The 19,630-nt window shown below is 46.2% G+C and overlaps 1 protein-coding gene across 1 annotated transcript; it reads left to right on the forward strand.

The window, feature by feature from the left end:
- Positions 1-2,471: 2,471 nt before the first annotated feature.
- On the forward strand, positions 2,472-3,692 carry LOC120844813. The gene has a single exon (XM_040216766.1). The coding sequence runs from the start codon at positions 2,472-2,474 to the stop codon at positions 3,690-3,692; it is 1,221 nt and encodes a 406-aa protein (XP_040072700.1).
- Positions 3,693-19,630: the final 15,938 nt, after the last annotated feature.

Raw genomic sequence — 19,630 nt, forward strand, 5'->3', positions numbered from 1 at the left:
AGTTACAAAGCGTGTTAGGGTGCCTCTATCTCCAAGCCGATCAAGGCACCCTAACGGAACTGCAGATTGAAGCGCCACCTGCACCGTCTTCCAAGGGGCGGCGGTTCCTGATGCATGGTGGAGGCTACGCGGTAACCACACTACCCCCTTTAAGCCACTGTAGCAGAACTATGCCGGGATCCTCCTGCCTCGTATTGTAATCAATAAACCTTGTGACTTGCCCATGCGTCGCGCTGCCAGTACCTGCCATAGCGGGTTCTGCTCTATACAACTAAGCAAGATGCCTTCCACATCCTTGATTCCGTCGAACGAGAGGGCCTTCGGTACGACTATTCCCGTCGAGTCACTTGGAGTGGCCATGTGAGCCGTGACCTCGTGCGTCTTACCACCGATCACTAGAGGCCGAGTTTGCAGATAGGCTAGTTGCTTGTCCTCATCCGGCGTGCTGACCGTAACCGTGTTGCTGCGCGGGGTGATGCGAAACTTGCCTAGGGAGCAGACTTCGCGCGGCGACAGGCCAACACCTCCTAGACAGCAAAGCCTCCGCGTTACATCACATAACGTCACGTCCGGGGGTCTGGCAAGAGCGCTGATTTGAAGCGAGTGCCGCGTTAGCGTTCGCGTTGGGCTCGTTTCCTATCACAGTCTCACGCGAACGTCGACGAGGCACTCGCATCCAATCAGCACCCGTGCGGGACCCGCGGACGTGACGTCAGCTGACGAAACGCGCAGGCAATAAAGCTGTCTAGGAGGTGTTGCACAGGCCGAGCTGCGAGACGACTGCTGATAAGACGTCGGCTGCCGAAACTTGAGAAAAGTCGAGTCCCTGAGGTCGGAACATGACTTAATACACAATGGGGAGAGGAGGAAGAGGGATCGTAATCTTACCCTTGCGTCGCTTGGCTGCGGCGGGCCGCTTCTTGACGGCGGGAGCCGAGGCAGCGTCACCATCCTGTTTCTTCGGTACGGCGGCTTCGGTCTTCGTAGCCCGGGTGGCCATGGACTCTTTAAAGGTGCGGTTAATATTATCGCGGACGATGGTCGTCCATTCATTTTCTGTACGCTGGCTCATCGTCATCCCAGAGCTCGCAGTGTCACTCATCGTAGCTGTACGCATGAAGGCACCCGGCGGAGATGGAATGCTCGCACGACGCCGATGCTTCCCCGGCGTCAAGTAGGCTTAGCTCCCTCCCACAACGTGTGGGAGGAAGGCTTGGGCAAAACAGTCCAGAAAAAAAGCCAACACCATGCACAAAAGGGTCCGCAGGGTACGGTCACCATGCTGAAAAGACAGGTAGCAAAAAGGAGCTCGAAAAGATCGAAGAAAATGTCAGAAGGGGGCCAAAGAGCGGGAGCTCGACGTGACGCGTCGTTCCTATGGACCAGCCGTGGCGCCACCCCATGATTTGTTAAAGCAACTAGCCATCGTGAACGGAAGGACTGCCGCTAAAAAGCATAGACTGTTCAACGAAACAGGCAAGCTGGCGTAAGTGAAATTTTTAATAACAAATATAAATTGATAATGAATCGTAGAGGAGGAAGCTTGAAGGCGCTGCTAAAATAAAAACAACGCGTACAAAAAAAAACGCGATTCCGACTTAATGAGTGTGCAATTTTCGCAGAGTCAGTCGCCCATAGCGGCGGTCCTACTACATCCCATTCCCCCTGTCCGGAGATTGGGAATGGCCTTCACGTGACGTGACGCGGCTAGTTGAAACGGCTGCCGCCAGGATAGCGCCGCTCCGCCAAAGCCGGGCGTTCGAGTGGCGGCGTTAAGTATGGGTCCCACTGCACTACCAGTTTACAATGCATGTCCCAGTGGGATGTCTCTCTCGCGATATACTGCAATATTTCGAGAGATACCCCATTCTCGAAAGGTAGCCCACCTTTTATATTCTTAAAGATTCGCTATTTTAAAAAAAATAGCACCGAAAGATAGCCCACTTTTAGAAATGCAGGGCCCTGGCCAAAGATGACCTTGGCAGAAATGCTGCTACTTAGCTATTTCAGGGAATCAGCGACCGTTGCTGACTGAGAAGAACAGTCGTCTTTCATTTTCTGCAGTCAGAAGTTTCGAAAGTCACATAATCTCAAACAGAAGATTTTTCAAACTTTTTTTGATCTCGCACCGAAAGTTGGCGGCTCCTTATTTTCACCCGACTTGCTTTCGATTTAAATTTGAATATCTTTCGGGATATTACGGTTTAAAGGTTTTATTTTCTTTTTCGAATTTTCTGATTGTATATCACTGTATATCATGTAGCTAGGCACTTAACTACTTGTTTGAAAATATCTGACTGTATAAAGTGTAATTTATAATGTTGAAATTATAGCATATCTGACCCTAGCAATAAAACATTGTTGTTGCGAACGCTATGAAAATCGTCCTTTTTTTTCCATCTCCAGCCGTGGGCTGCACTCTGCCGTACGCGCCTGCCATTGGTCGGAGAAACGGAATCCCTGAAGCAACCATGGCCTACATTTTAGCAGTCACACCTCTGCTCTCTATTCCCTGGAAGATTTTAATGGGATACATTGCTGACCGTGCGCAAAGCGTAACCCGGATCTTGCTGACTCTTCAATTGGTTGCAGTTCTATTCTATGGCTTTCTCTACTTCAGTGGCTTTACGATCAAAACGCCCGAACCAAACGGGGAGGTTTCATGTCCAGGAGAAAACGTAACGATTTTGAATTCGTTCTCAGTGTGCCTTCAACCACCGGAGAAGTGTTTCGTTTCGTGCCCAACGAATGCCACCGAATTCAACGAAATCGATGTGAGCTACATTTTTCAGAACACCTCCACCACTTGTCGCACACTCTGGAATGGCACGTCTGGTTACCACAGCAGCGCCTGTCAGTTCAGGTGCCCTTGCACAGCAGGTTTGACAGATCAACGAGTTGCCTGGTTCTATGCCGTGTTTCATGCCCTCGCGTCGTTGTGTTTGGGGGCTGTCGTTGTTATATCTGACGCCGGCGTTTCTGAGATACTGGCTGAAAATGTGAGGGACTTCGGATGGCAACGAATGGGAGGGGCAATCGGTATGGGTGCCGCTGGTCCTATCGTGGGAGCAATAAGTGATGAAGCCAACCGATGGACGGGTGGACGATCAGGCTACCTTCCAAGCTACTTTGTCTTTGCACTGGTCATTATCCTGGACAGTGTCCTCCTCTGTTGCATGCCCACTCTTCGTATGACCAAGCTATCGGCAAACTTTTTCAAGGACATCTCTACTGCGTTCATTAATGTCGAACTGGCCGTATTCGCCTTCTGGACATGCGCCTTCGGGGCCTGCATTTCAATCGCCATATCGTACAACACGTGGTTTTTGGAGGACATAGGAGCCTCTAAACTGATAATCGGATTAATATCCGCAGTCAGTTGCATTTGCGTAGAACTGCCCTTCTTTTCTGCGTCCGCTTGCATACTGAAACAAACGCGGTATTATCCCTCGTATATATTGACGTTCTTGATCTTCGGTGTGAGGTACGTTGGATGTGCCTTTCTCTACAACCCGTGGTTCGCGCTGCTCTTCGAACCCGTCACCGGGGCTGCAGTTCCACTCGGGGTACCCACCGTGACTGTCTTCGCTAAAGAGGTGGCGCCGGAGGGTACCGCGGCATCCGTCTTGTGCGTCCTCAACATTTGCTACGAAGCCATCGGTAAGTTTAATGCCCACTCAGGTAAGCCGTAGTCTGTAATACCTTAAGGAGCAAAGGGCGCTTTCCAGTCAATCAGATAGCTGCATTAGCAGACAAAAAATGACAAAGGACCAATCCCGAAGCCAGTAGCGCGAACAAAATGGACATGACCCTGCAACATAATAGGCTCCACCAGGCGCGGGTGCCTCACAAAGGCTTCTTTCCGTATTGATGTGCATTGTTAACACGAAGACAAAGGCTGAAAGGCAACAATCATTCGTTTAATAGCAAACATGTTTATATACGTATGCTAGCATTGCCTCTTATATCTCTTAATTGCCTGGCAAAATGTTGGCAAAAGAATAAGCCGCCGCCTTCGTCAGAACTGTAACCAGTTCGGCACGTCACTGAAACAAGGTCTTTGGTAGCATCCACTGTTGTACCCACTGTACACACACGGTAGTGGCTGCAAAGAAGCCCCTCTACTCCCTGTCGTAATTGCAACGTTCTTTCTTTTTTTGTTTTACAATGTTATGCAATTGCAATGAAAACAGGAGTATCTTATGAGCCGACACCGTAGCACCCCCCCCCTCCCCTCTGCCCCACCCACCAAAGAAATATAATAAAGTAAAGCCTTTCTTGAAACGCATATTGCACACATTTCAGTAGCACGTGTGTTCATTCAGCATATCTTCACCGCGAGATGGCGGAAACCATGTCGAATGGGGGAGACAAAATAGGCCAAAGTAGGCGATGCAAACCCTCTCTAGTTTTTTTTTTTTTTTTTTTTAATGCGATTGAATGCAAAGGTGCAAGCGAGCTGGACAAGAACGGCGAAACCCATTCTTGAAGAGGAGAACAAGAGGGGCAAAGGACAAACACAAATCTCTAAACAGAGCCAAGTGACGGGTGCGCGACCGAAAAAATCCGCCTGGTCCGGGTATTGAACCTGGGACAACCCCATTTCCAGTGGAGCGCACTACCAACTGAGCTAACCAGGAGTACGTCCGTAGAGCAAACAGGTCTTATCTGCCGCCAGCAGTCTAACAAAAACAAGAGTGAAAGCTGTACAATTTTTAAGGTTATTTTTAAATGGAATTAAATGCAAAGCTGCAAGCGAGCTGGGCAAGAATGACGAAAATAATCCCTGGAGAGGGGGAACAAGAGAGACAAAGAACAAGCACAAATCTCCAAACACAGCTAGGTGACTGGTGCGCGACCGTCTAGTCTAGTGTCCTGAATTTGAGAGTGTTCCCAACTGCTCGATCAGACTCACGTCATTTCCGTCTGCTTTCCACTCGACGCACGACAACGCGAGGCGTGCTCACCTTAGAGGCGCCTGCCCAGTAGGCGTCCGCAACTCAGGTGCTAACGTCCTCCGTGGTTTGAGTTGCTTTCTCTAGACGATATATGCAGACCTCGTTAACACAACGCCCTCACGAGGTCGCCACGAGTGGTGGCACAATGGCCTCGGCAGGCCGTTCTGCCAAGCACTAGAAGTATATGGGAGGCACTGATACATGCAAGAAGCGAAAGTATGCAGGCGAGCTGGTTAGAATACATCACAATCTAAACCCTGCGTGTTTACATTTATTCCATGTTGCATCTACCTCAAACAGGTGGATATTTCGGTAGGCCCACCCGCAGAATAGCAGCATCACGAAAAAATGAATAAATAAATAGGCGTTACAAACAAACTTGCAGTATAGTTAGATGGTCAAAACAGAGTGAGAACAAGCTGCTGAAGCAGATATGAAAATAGTAATACGACAACGAAAATTAGAGCATAAAGCGCCCAAAATATAATCAGGATTCTATAAAAAAATTATAAAAAAGGTTGAAAGAAAACAATTTGCCTATTTGTGCAATAAGCACACGAAAGTATCGTCACCAAAAGGCGAATCAAAAGCAAAAAATATAAAATTATGTAATGGTTACGGGTTAAGAGAGAAGTCACATGATCGGCAAAATGGACGAGGACAGGACAAAACATCTTTCCAACTGACAGCTCGAACATTTATCGACGTTTTTTGATGACTAAACAGCATAGAGAAAGGAGATAATGTAAGGGGGTAAATGGGAAGGGTCTTTGTCGACCAAGTGACGCGTGTGGAGATTTGGCTTTGGGCCACCTATATGGGCTCCAGTTGTTGACGGCTATACGAGATCTCGGTGTCGAAGAGGAGGAGAAAGCGGGTGCCAATGTTGGCTTGTCGCATGGAGAAAACCTCGATTATTTACCGGCCATACCAACACATGTGACCTCCAACTGTGAGGATGCCATTGAGCTCTGTATCGCAACTTGTGCCGGCGTTGACATGCTGAGTTACCGGGTGGAGGCTTTGAACGGATGAGTTGGATGCAGCTTCGTTTCACCTCATTATCGTGCTCCCTCAGGCGAAGAAGACGCTTAGCTGCATCTTCTTCGTTACAATATTTTCCCTTTTAACCGACCTTTTCCTTTCTTTTTAAAGCTAAACAATATTCAGAATGTGTTTTTTTCATGAAATTGCCTTGGCAGGTAATTTTCGAGGTTGATATGCGTTCACCAAAAACACAGTATCATATTTACGTCGCAAAGTGACTTTCTTCTTTTCTTTTTTCTTTTTTTTTTTACTGAAAATATGCCCCTTAAATTCAGTGAAAATGTTCTTGGTCCAGGGATGTCGCTTGGTAACTTCGGCGGTGGGACGACATTCGCCGAATTTGGAGGCCGGTGGATGTTTTTCTACTTCGGTGTGTTCGCGGCGGGATGCGCTCTCCTGTGCCTCGTATCACACGTACTTGTGTAAAGGAGGACTTCGAGGCATGGAGTCATAACGCGTAAGTTCACTGCAGTTGTCCTCTCACAGGGATCAACTTTGCTTACTCAACTTAACTCGTGTTTGCCTACTTATCTTCCTTATTTGCAATATTTCCGTGGTCAATTCCAACCTGTACCGATGCAAATCATTGGCGTCTTCAGGTTTTCTTCGATGTATGCAATTACGAGCAGAGATCATTCACTTTATTTAAAAAGAAAAAATTCATATATGATTCGTTGTAATTGCTTGAAGCTGAGCAGGTTGGTTATTCATACATGTAGGATATGCCAGCTGAACGAAGGAAGAAATAGCGAGACAGAGAGAGTCACAAGGAGAAAACAAACACACTCCGCTGGACTAACAGCCATATACTGAATAACATCTTTTTCTTCGTCGACTTTCATTTAATGGAGAACTTTTTTTCCTTCGTCCATTTTAATTACTGCCTAGATGAAATATTTGTCCCTCGTCTTCATCAGAACAGTTAGAAAAACCTTGCACCCCCAGAGATAACGTCTCCTGTGGGCTCATGCCAGCAATTTTATACAGGGGGTGTTTCCTGCAAATGCTTCTTTTCTTTTGTATGTAGCACAATGAAGGCAGTGCTTACGCAATGTTCCTTTTTCTCCTCAATGGCTAGGGTCTCTAGAATTTCCCTTGCGATCTTTTTTTTTTTTTTGTGGCTAGCCATGATGGTGATGTTTGAGAAACAGGGAGCACATTGACTTTCGCGACAATGCGCTAAAAGATGGTCCGCTGCTGCAATTGTGCGTACAGAGGCGGCGTGTTCTCTCGTGCGGTCATGGACACAGCGCCCAGTTTGTCCGATGTAACATTTTGCCCATGACAGCAGAATATTGTAAACCACAGCGCTTTCACATGGGGCGTATTGAGTCCTGTGTGCGGTGCCACACGTGTTCTTTTCGTTGTTGTCGGCCTCACCGTTAACCTTGCTGCACATGGCATATGCCTTGTTGGGAGCTGAGAAAACGACTTGTATTCCATGTGGGCCAGCGATCTTTTTCTGGCCATGTGTAACCCCGTGGACATATGGCAACACAACTAGAGGTGCTAGAGGTTTAGGAGGCTTCTTTTTTGGTGGTTATGCAGTCTCCCTTAGTTTGCGGCGTACTTGCTTGCAAATGCTTTCACAAACAGGTACGAGTAGTGTGCTCGTGTATCCGGAGTCTTGAAGCCTAGAGATCTGTGTTTAGAAACGGCGCTTGAGCCTACTGTAGCAAGATTTCTGTAGTGCCGCGACGAGAGCTGTAGTAGCGGATCCTCATTTAACAGTTTTTGAATGTTCGGAAGCACTCGGAAGAAATCCTTTACAGGATCTGGCTTGATACATCCAGCATACGTGTGTGCTGTGAACTTCAAGGAAAGATCGAGAAACCGAACACACCGGTTTACAGGACGTTCATGGGTGAAGGAAAGTCCAGGGCAGCTTTAGGCAAAACTGCGCATGGCTACTTCTAAACACCCATCACTCCGCTCGTCGACTTCAGAGTTGCACAGTACAAGAAAGTCATCTACGTATCGGAAGATTCGTATTCAGTTTCTCGATCTTTCCTTGAAGTTCACAAGCACACATGTATGCTGGATGTATCAAGCTAGATCCTGTAAAGGATTTCTTCCAAGTGCTTCCGAACATTCAAAAACTGTTAAACGAGGATTCGCTACTACAGCTCTTGTCGCGGCACTACATAAATCTTGCCCCCATAGGCTCGAGCGCAGTTTCCAAACACAGATCTCTAGGTTTCAAGACTCCGGATACACAAGCACACTCCTCGTACCTGTTTGTGAAAGCATTTGCAAGCAAGTACGACGCAAACCAAGGGAGACTGCAAAACCACCAAAAAATATACCTCCTAAACCTCTAGTTGTGTTGACATATATCCACGGGATTACACATCGCCTGAAAAAGATCGCTGGCCGACATGGAATACAAGTCATAGAGTAATATAGTAAACGTAAAGAGAGGACACAGGAGCCGATTCGCGGCCCAGATAGTGCGTTTTATACCCTCCGCTACGTGGCGCTTTTCTACAATTTGGTTAAAATTAATTAAAACTCTTTCAGTGAAAAGTATTTATTTTTTAAATGGCCATGCTTTAAAATTGTTTAAAGTACTTAAAACTACTAAATAGATTAAATCAAATACGTCACAAAAACCACGTGATGAATGGCGCCTGCCATGGCCTGCCTGCCTGCACGCCGTCGCCTCTGCATCATTCTGCATGGCCTCTGCTCGTCGCTGCGTCGTTCGTCTGTGCCGTGCGTGCCGTCCATCTGTGCTTTCTGCTGCATCATGTTCGGTCGACTTTGCATCAATCAAGGTGACGCATGACCGCCCGCGTGCTCGCATGCTCGGCGTGAATTCGTGGAGCCGATCGGTTCGAGCTTCTCGCGCTGTTGTTTCTGCCGGGCTGTCTGGCTGCACTTGAAGGTGTGTGCATGTTGATTTTCGATGAGATTGTTTTCAAAAAAAGAATTTAATTTACGACCTTGCACACGACATTGTCCGTGGGTTAACAGATGACGGTGTTGAACGAACCTCTAACATTGCAGATAGAGCCTTGGTTGTTATGCTGTCTGAAATTTCCAGGAGGTGCGTTTGCACACACTGTTGTGCACACTCCAACAACGTCTTCTGTTTAACGCAGTCTCCTCATTTCTCTCATTCGGGAGCTTAAAGGGGCGGTGCAATGATATTCAATTGGAATGTTTTTCATTTTACACGAGCTTACTGGCACTAGTGGGACTCAAGGATACTCGCACGCAACGCCACTGACCAAGAAACTCCTCTGTTGCGCTGTAATTTCGAGGACAAAACCCAGTGTTTTTATTCAATCTCTTCTTCGAAAAACCTGATGACGTAGCTGGACGGTAGCAGTACCGCCCAGTGACGATATTTGAATACGGCTCATAGATTGGACCCGAGCATGGCGTGGACACTCGATTTGGGCTCGTGATAATCGATAGCTCGAGGAACATTCGGGTAGTGTCCTGTGTCAAATCGCTGCAATGACGACAACAGCCGAACCATAACAATGTCTGGAACTCAGCGCGTGTCCTCTGCCTTGCCAACCCCAGCGCATGACTATGATCAACATTGGCGGCATATAATCGGCTCCAGCTCACGGGGCCGCTTGTTCTGGCTGCGAGTTGAGCGGGTGAACTCTGCTCGTTTTTCTTTATTTTTTTCTGCGACTTCAATTACGTGTGGTGAAAACGAACGGGTATATTTTACGGATCATTAACGTCAGGGATCCGTTCTAAGCGGTATTTGCGCAAAATACAAATATCAGTGCATCGCCCATTTAAGGCGGTTGGCTTCACAGTAAAGGCTGTGGTCGGTGGTTAGGGGGCTTCAAACGTAAGCTTGGTGTATGTGGTGATAAGCCATTTTTTGAAGTTGACAACGAACACGTTTACTTTGCCTTTGATGTTCCGCACCTTCCCAAAACAACCAAGAGCAATCTCCAAGCCCACAAACTTTGCATTGGAAATGCGGTCATTGAGCGGTCTTCTTTTGTTGAACTTCATTGTTCTATCAATGAGATTAGCTTGCAATTGACTCCGAAACTTACTGAGAGACACATTTATTCAAAAACCTTTCTGTAACATGGAAGAAAATTGTGCCCCACAGGTACTGAGTGCCTCAATCTTTCTTGTAATCATACCTCTTGTTTATGCAAAGGAACTTCCTGAGGCAGTCATGGCTACAGCCTATTTCTGTGATAGGATGTGCATACTTTTTGATTGTCTAAATAGCTAAAAAATTCAAAAAGACAGGGCAGAAGTTGCGTCATGCCATTGTGAAGGGAGAATATCAAATACTTGATTTTCTCCACCAGTAACTCGGATGGATTTCAGCATGGCAGTTACAAAGTAGGAGGCAGCCATAAGCTATCATTGGATGGCAAGTTACTATAAAAAGTGTCCTCATGCTCTTTGATGAGCTTTCAAGCAGCCATGACTTTAAGTTCTTACTTACACGACGCCCGCAGCAAGACACACTTGAGAACGTTTTTAAAGCTATATACGACAAATGCTGGGCTGCAGCACAAACCCAAATGTGCATCAGTTCACCTCAGGACTAAAACACCTCTGGATAAAGAAACTGTTCAAACTGTCGGACAATGAAAACGTAGAAGATGACAAGGCTGACCTCCTAAAGGAGTTGAAAATATCTTCACACCATGAAAGTTTAATTTCAGACATTGTGGAATGTCTTCTAATTGATAACTTCCCGCCACTAGAGCATATTTCTGAGCTGGCATCAGAAATCAGGTCTAACATAATTGATGACTCGTCCACGTTTTTATTACGTTTGGGGCTATTTGATCAAGCTTTTGCTTGTACAGACAACTTACAGCTGTGGCTCTTCTCAGATGCTATCGGATGAGTCTAATAACTTGACCAGGCCTCACCAGTACTGTCTTGTTCCTAAAGCATACCACGTGCCTGGAAAAGTCTTCGGGAACTTAGTAGTACCATCACAGGCTGCCTTTCATTTCATTCAGCAACTAGAAAATCACTTTCTTCCCATAATAGAGAGTGTGACACATGTTCGAGGAGTGTGTGCCGCCTTGTATAGCACACTTTGAGGTCTGGGTGGTTTTCGCCTTTGCCCAGAGGAGTACCACAAAGGGTTTTTAAAATTGTTGTGCAGAATACGCTTGTGTTGACATGTTTGATTTATTAACCGGAATTCGGACAAAGTTCGGTTGCACTCTTCAGTGGCCAGTAAGAACGAGACAGGTTTAAATGTTAATAGCGTATTAACAGAGGCGGTTGCCAAACCTAAAACAAAAAGTGATTAAGTGGGTGGTGCAGCTTGCTCTCCAAATATTTGTTTCCCCTTTTTCCAGCGAATGTGTATCACGGCTTCCTAACAAAAATATTTGCCCACTTTCTAAAAAAATTCGATAGAAAATAGTGTATAGAGGCTAACAATATCTGAAAGAAAATGTATCCACTTTTGTATCCACTGTCCATAGTTTTTTAGCCGCTTTTTTCTGAAGCCATATTTCTTTTCTGAACAATTTCGGGGAATATTTAGGGACGTTGAATCTTGTCAGATTTCGAATAGAGTTCTCATTGTTTGGTAGTGGCTCGCCCGCAGTGAGTTTGAGGCTATGCAAATTGGTGTTTTTTTTATATTTGCCGGAAATCGGGAATTTGTACTATCCGGCGTGTGCTTCGCACTGTTATTATACTCTTATGACTGGTAATGATAGCGATGTCTTATTTATTTTTCCACTTACTTCCCGTACCCGAGTCAGCGTGAAAGTGAATGTATCATACAGCATGTTCTCCGTGGAAGGGTTTTGTTAACTTGGTTCCGCTAAGAATCTATTGCAAAGTGTACGAATGCCGAAGTCCTTCATATTCATTTATTTTTGTGAGTATCGATCTCTTTCGTATAAAACTTACAGAGCTTCTGAAGTAAATCATGTGTACATGAATGTGGTCCAATAAAATGTGTTCGAATCACTTACTGTTGTTGACCCCAAAATGCTCCACCAGCCAGGAGTCAATGCGGTGATTGTGTAACTTCAATGCTTTACAATATAAAAATAACAAGAAAAATATATACTTCTGCTTTGTGAAGTAAGTTGAAATATTGTTTGACACATTTTGCACGAACTCTATCGTAAAAAATAAAGCAAAAGTGTGTCAGTACTAAAAAAAAAACCAAAAAACAGCGGCTTCGGGAGTCAAGGTGCTCCCGAGAGATGAGCGAGGCGGGGAGGAAAAAGAGAGAGAAGGGTATTGGAGAACCAGAGCAAAAACGCCCAAACCGAAACCGAAACTAACTTGACCGGAAACGGAATCAGATTATACTTCATACCGCCCGCTAGGAGCGCTACCTGTCACTGGTCTATCTGGGCCGCTGGGGCCTATGGCAGTGTCCGCTCTTTACCTTGTGTATATTACTCTATGTACAAGTCGCTTTCTCAGCTCCCAATAAGGCATATGCCATGTGCCGCAAGGTTAACAGTGAGGCCGACAACAACGAAACGAACACGTGTGGCACCGCACACAGGACTCAATACGCCCCATGGGAAAGCGCTGTTGTTTACAAAATTTCGCTGTTATGTGGGAAATGTTACATCGGACAAACTGGGCGCTGTGTCAATAACCGCACGAGAGAACAGCCGCCTCCGTGCGCATAATTGCAGCAGCGGGCCACCTTCCAGCGCATTGTCGCGAATGCCAATGTGCTCCCTGTTTCTCAAACATCACCATCATGGCTAGACACAAAAAACAGATTGCAATGGAAATTCTAGAGTCCCTAGCCATTGAGGAGAAGAAAGACGATTGCGTAAGCACTGCCTCCATTATAGTACATGCAAAAGAAAAGAAGTATTTGCAGGAAACACACCCTTTGTAAAATAGCCGGCATGAGCCCACAGGAGACGTTATCTCTGGGGATGCAAGGTTTTTCTAAGTGTTGTGATGAAGACGAGGGACAAATATTTTATCTAGGCAATAAATAAAGTCGACGAAGGAAGAAAAGTTTTCCATTAAATGAAAGTTGACGAAGAAAAATATGTCATTCAGTAAATGGTTGTTAGTCCAGCGGAGTGCGTGTGTTTTTCAGTCGTGACTCTCTCTGTCTTGCTCTTTCTTCCTTCGTTCAGCTGGCATATCCTACATATATGATTCGTCCAATCAACATATGATAGCTTATATAATTCATCTACGGCGTATTAACGCTTTCGTAAGGCATATATCAGTGTTTATATTCTCCGATATTTGTCACACGTTTTTTAAGGTAAGCATATTTTGATACATTTCTTTTGTGAGACATTTTAGAGGTAAACGCTTTTCACAACTAAAAAAAATGAAGAAAATATGCCAGCGACTTACATCCCCAAATTTCATAAGGCGTTATTTTTAGAACTAATTATGGACAATACGATACGTCATACAACCTTCTCAATACACAGAATCAGTTCAGAGTGGAAAATATAGAGCTGAACTAAGTTTCGATGAGAAGCCAACGGGAATTAAACATACTCATCTCAAACCAAACCTAATAGAAGATGAGTGTTAAATATAGTCATCTCAAACCAAAACGAATAGAAGAAAAGTGTGAATTCTTTAGGGTTGAAGTTGTTTTTTGGCACGTTTTGTCTGCTCATGCTGTTGCTTGTTCAAATTGACTTTGCATTACATAATGATACTAATGATTTTTCTCTCGTCTGAAGGATCTCTTCATATTTTCATTTATTTCCTAATTACCTGTAAATACTTTGGGTGCCCGCGTCTCAGCTGCTATTTACGTGGCTCGGGACTAGTCAAGCTGTGTTACAGCTTTTTCTTCTTTCACCTTCCAACTGTATGCTGTTGGCTAAATAAAGACATAAATTGTTATTATTATTATTATTTAACGAGCGATTCCTTAAACATTTTAAAGGCATTTTGCCGTTGTTTCGGACACTGAAGAACACTGCTCCATAATTTTCCCGCTCATATTAACGGGGAAAAAGAAGTCGCGTGACACCAACTCACAGGTCAAGTCGTGGTGTTAGGTGAATTTATGACAACACGTAATAGCTCACGTGATGCCAAATATCCCCCAAAATATTTCGGGAAAAATTTGATTGACACCAGGGCTCGTATTGTGTCTTTCGTTGCTAAATTGCCCGGCTAGAAGCAACTACGCACGGAAAAATAGGCAAGGAATGTGCCGAACTACTGCGCTTTTAACGCGAAAGCATTAAATGTGTCATGGAGCGAAACCGGCGATAAACGGCACCTGAATTCTGATTCGCTGAGCGAAACGGAACCTAATTTGCTATTGGCTGAGCAGCAGGATGATGTTACAATGTCGACTTGAAGTTTGTTTTTACTGGCCTTGTTAAACAGGAGAAGGGGATAATAGAGTCCATTGGTAACTGTAAGGTCGCGAGGGATACCTCGATAAACTTTCGGTTTCTCCTTTACCAGAGCCAACGCTGAAGAGGAGCCGAGACGAGGAGAAGAGGAACTTGCCTTCTCCTTGTGTTCGGTTTGGTTAGTGGAAAGCGTTGAGGACTTCGCGGAAGGAGCGACCGACAGCCAGGCCTGGTTTCTTCGACAAAAGGCCCAAACCAGGACTTGCTGCAAGTTTCCGGCAGACCCTCCGGACAAAGCCAGATGCTCTCAAGACAGCGGAGGAACGTGCCGGTGTTCTCCCTACGTTCCGTTAATTGACAATATTTACGCCAATTGGATGATTCTGATTGGTCCTCAAAAGGTAACATAAAGAAAAAAGAAGACAAAGAAGAAGACGCAAACCCACTTGCAGCCAAGTGTGTTCTTCAGGAAGAAGCCGTGAGGCACACTACACAAAGGGCACTAAAGGCGAAGTGCACACCGTTGAAGTGCACTAAAATTAGCCTTTCTGACTGGGGTATAAGGTACCACTACTGGCGCAACACATTGAACTGAGTTAGACTGAAGTGTGCCCGAGTAATCGTTGTAAAAATTGCTGTTTTTGTTTATATTTTTCTTTGTAATTAGTTTTTTTAATATACATTTTGCATCTTCTAGATTTCGTCTCAGATTTCATCGCATCATTAATTCGATACTTTTCCTTACCGTGCGAAAGAGCCCATGAAAGATCTGCGTCCTCCCCCCAAAACGGACTGCTCCTCGCTTTTTCGTGACGTAAAAGAAGAAGGCATTAAAAAGATAGGGATGTTGCTAGCTGAATGTCTGTAAGAATTGTTAATAGCATTCATCAAACACGTTTTTTAGGACCATCGGAAGGGTACAACACCACTGACGCTGAAATATAGAAATCCAAAGCACGGAAGCGTTAGGAACGAGGCATCAGCCGTCTCTTGCTTTATTTTTCTTTTTTTTTTACACGAAATATAGCGGCGCCTGGCAGCTAGATATGGCGGCGCGTCCGCTCGGTGGTACTCGCTGCACTATCAGCACACCCGATGAACAGAAGCGGCGTAACCGGTGGAACGTTGCATGCACATTATCTGCGATGGAAATGAATTGTACCCTGTTTTTTATGGTAAACAAAGTTTGTGGTAAAGTCAAGTTACTCCTTGGATGCCTCCTTGGCTGCCTTCTTCGACAGAGGTGGCGCTTGGAACGCTATCCCCTATTGAAAAAACGTCCAAGAAACAAACCTGCTGCTTGTACAGTTCGGGTATGACACACAAATAATTTCTTGTTATTATGTATGCAGCTAGTTTGGTTCGGCTTTCTGCATAACTGGAGATACCGGCACCGTTATGGCTCCGGGTCTGTCTATACTGGCAGCCAGTTTGCTTGCTGATATGACTCGGTGTGCTGGTATGATTTTGCGTCCGATGACGTAGGCGACCGCCATCTTTCCAACAAAAAACGCTTATACCACACGACCACCGTTATATCCAAATTATACATGCAGAAAGACGACCGCCATCTTCCAACATAACGTCCATCGTTTACCACCGGTATCGTTACATACACCAGTGACAATACATGTCGAAAAAGAACATAAGCCGCGTTTACATGAATGCGACTTAGTCGTATTGAATCCAGTTGCCGCATTCCATATGCGGTCATGTAAACGGCATAATGCGCAAAGCGCATCGCATTAAAGTCGCTAGACAGAGGTGGATCGAGATGTCGAGTGCGCATTCATTCAGCCCATGTAAACGGAGATCGCATCGCATTTTGGAACGGGGAGGATTATCGGAAGGCGCTCGCTGCGGGAGCGAGTGAACAGCTGAGAACATGGAGGCGGCCAATCTCGTCGGCGGCGCGGAGAGCGGTCCCGCAATTTTTTTCCCGAGAACAAACGCAAGCTTTTATTGTGATCATAACTAAGCGGAATATAGCGGAGCTGCTCGGTGTGGGCGGCCCCGTCCAAACCTTTGCGAAGTACGACTTGCGTGTCCGAAGGGTTCACAAAGACATCGGTGCAAGCACGAACGACACCGAGAGCCCCGAGCACTGTTGAGCACTGCATGGTAGCGCAGAACGAGCAGCTCCTACCTCGGTGCCGTTCCCGGCTGCGCAAGAGCCTCTCGGACTCGGGGTACGGTCGCGATCGGCGAGTTCTGGCGCGGCTAAACGCGGAGGCTTCCTCAAAGCGTGCGCACACATGTCGCCTCTCGTTCAGAGTGAACCGGCGGCCCGGCCTGGAGTCCTAAACGCCTTGGTTTCGATGCTTCTTCCGTCTCGCAACTTCTTCCACAGCACTGAAGACAGCGCGCACCATCTTTACGGTCACTAAATGCGTCGAAAGGCCTCCACGTGCGATGCACCGGAAAACGTGGTGCGGCTGGTGCCGGAACGGAAGTTCTTAACTTCGAGCTTTGAGTCAGCGCGCACGGCAACAACCCGATCGTGACACCAAGCCGCGAATACCGCATCGCCGGTCGACAGCGGCAAACGGCCCGTTGCTCGTATCATGGGCCGTGACTCGTACTCGGCCAACTCGGCGTCTTTTCGTGGCCTCTCGCGTCGTTGCAACCAGCCACAAACCCGGCGTCGTAGAAAAGCCAAACCGAAACGTAAAGCTTCCGCCCAGTGGCTTCCGCTGTCACGCCTTTTCTGACTTCCCGGCTTCCACGCTTCCGGTCGTCGCGGAGATGGCGACGTAGTGGTTTTGGCGGTTTTGGCGTCGCTGGCTCGTTCTGCGTTTTAGGGGACAGATGTTTTACGGTCCGTTTCTACTGCGTCTCTGGCTCTCAACTCGACGGCGCCTCTCATAGTTCAACCAGGCGTGGTCAACCTGGGTAAGGCCGGCTCGACTCGTCCGATGGCCGGACCGCAGGCGAGTTCCCAGTTCGGCCGTGAGGCCTAGGATCCGAAGACGTCTGTCTCCGTGAAGCGGTAAGCGAATCTCGTCCCGTTTTCGTTCTACTTTTAAATTACGTTAGGTGCGCTACAGTGTATACATGCGTGCCAAGTGTTCGTAACAATTTTGAACTAGAATAATTGTGCTTCATTGCGGTTTGTCATTTACGGAAAATATAAATCGAGCAATGAACGAGCAGCCATGCTTGAAAACGATGCATGTTCGATGTTAACTTCTACCTCGGCGGCTTTAAACAAAAGTCAAGACTGGTTACGGTTGGATGCGAGGCTGGTCCCAATGCAATGGTAAGCACTTAGAGCGCCTTTCTGAACGGCATGTAAGCAATATAGCGATCAACGAGACGAGCGACGGCGAGAAGCTACGAGTGCCGGCGCAGAGCGACGAAGATTTCTCACTCTCGCTGCTTGCGCCGCTCGGTTCTTGGGCTTCTCAAAACGTCGCTCATCGCCTTGGTCGCTCGCACCAATCGCTTTCATAAAGTGTCTCGTCGCGCGGCTGACTACCGTGTTCATTCAAGTATAAATTGACCTTTTTTTTTTTTTTCTGAAATTGCGTTTAAAGACTTTCGACCTACATTCGCGACCAAATTTTGCGACCCTACCGGAGGCATGGAGCTATCGAGTCGCCTAGTCGGAGTTGCCGTAGAGCCGCGCCGCTTCTTGTTTCAAAACGCTTTTGGTGCACGAAAACAACCGCGGTGGCCGGTGCCGCTATCGCGCGCCTCTCGGGCGTCTGGTTTCGCCATCGCGCCTCTAGCCACTAGCGTTCCCCTTGCTGGGCAACGGGGAAGGAAAGAAACGCGATGCGCCATGCACTTTGCCCTCCATCCTCGCAAACACGCACAAAAAAAAACAAAAAAAAAGTTACTTTTGTTTGTTGTTTGGGGCGGCTCGGCTCGCGTGTTGCTCATGGCGACACGGCGGCTTTGCTTGCGTCTTTGTAGTTCGTCTTTCGTCGCTTCGCACCTCCTTTCGTTTCTTCTTGTCGTCATTTTACAACGGTGTCAGTGAAGTATTATAGCGAATTTGCGAGGCGAATTCGCTATAATACTTCTGACGAAGTATTATAGCGAAGTAATACCAAGCTGACGAAGCTACGGACGACGATGACATGTCCAGAAGTTCTGACGGTGATTAAGTTTTTGGCATCGCCCCGTGATTTAGCTGAGAGTGATGTAAATAAAGGTTTGTTTCTTTTGCCCAAACTTTCCCCTGTTTTTAAAAATAAAAAAAAAGGTCGACATATATTTGAATTATTTATTTTTTTAATTTCGGTGGGTCCAACAAATAGGCTTCGACCTATTTTAGAGTAAATATGTTAACTTTAATTTTTATTTTGGGTTACGTCGGACGTAACGTTAGACAGTGCGTTACACTTAAGCAAAATAGGGGCTGCTGGTTCATCATATAAACCAACCATTTGTGTATGATTAAAGCATATCACTGGCCTAAAAGAAATACTGCCATCCTATAGGAATGTAGCGCTTCAGATAAATTTGTTAATTTTTACTTTTAGTCCCTGCCCCACCAGATACAACATCTGACCTAAAGCAGTGTTCCGGATCTCCTTCCAAGACCACAGGCGTTTCGTCATTCAATCCAGGAGGCGGCGGCGTCTCATGGGCGTGTTGCTGGTGCTTCTTACTGGATGGTGCTACCGAGGGAAAAGTGGTCGTGCTTGGGAAAGGAAAGTATGGCCGCCGTAAATATAGATATTGTTTTTACCTTTGCTCGAATCCACCTTTAAGTAATGCACAGTTCGCATGTGTGCATCTCTCAATGCTTCTACAGTCGGCTGTTAATATTTGGAGTGCTCCAACCCTGTCAGTGCTAGTTTCTCTAGATCATGCAAATGGGATGCAGCAATAAACCACATATGCTCTTGCAACAAACAGCGCTGTGCCGAAACACTGTGGAATTTACTCTAGCTTACTAATGCAGCACAAAATAGTTGACGCCAAGTAAAGCTGCTTTTGTGACTCCGTTTTACCAAAAGCTCCGCCGAAACAAACTTGCCGCCTTATAGATAGTGCAAAAGAACCTTGCGTGTCTAACCTGGAGAAGGGTATTTTTTTTTTTCATAGGTAAAGTTTTTCTTACAGCAATACCTTCAGCCTCTTTGAAATGTTAACATCATGTGACACTCAGAAGAACAGTAAACCCCTTAATGTTGGCGACAATTTAATTTTTGCGCCCTTTAATTTTGCGGAATTCAGTGGCTGCGATTATGTCCTCTGTGACCGATTCGAGAAGAAATAGGGGCCACCAAGATAAGGGGGTTTTACTGTACATCGGAGGAGAGAGGAAGTCACTTTTGTTTCTATGCAAGAGTAAAACCAACAACAACAATCATGGTGTCG

This window comes from Ixodes scapularis, unplaced genomic scaffold, assembly GCF_016920785.2.
Source record: "Ixodes scapularis isolate PalLabHiFi unplaced genomic scaffold, ASM1692078v2 ptg001200l_1__unscaffolded, whole genome shotgun sequence".
NCBI lineage: Eukaryota > Metazoa > Arthropoda > Arachnida > Ixodida > Ixodidae > Ixodes > Ixodes scapularis.

Bases quoted from the DNA above. Each gene is read 5' to 3' on its own strand.
- LOC120844813 (XM_040216766.1), top strand. From the start codon at position 2,472: ATGGCCTACATTTTAGCAGTCACACCTCTGCTCTCTATTCCCTGGAAG.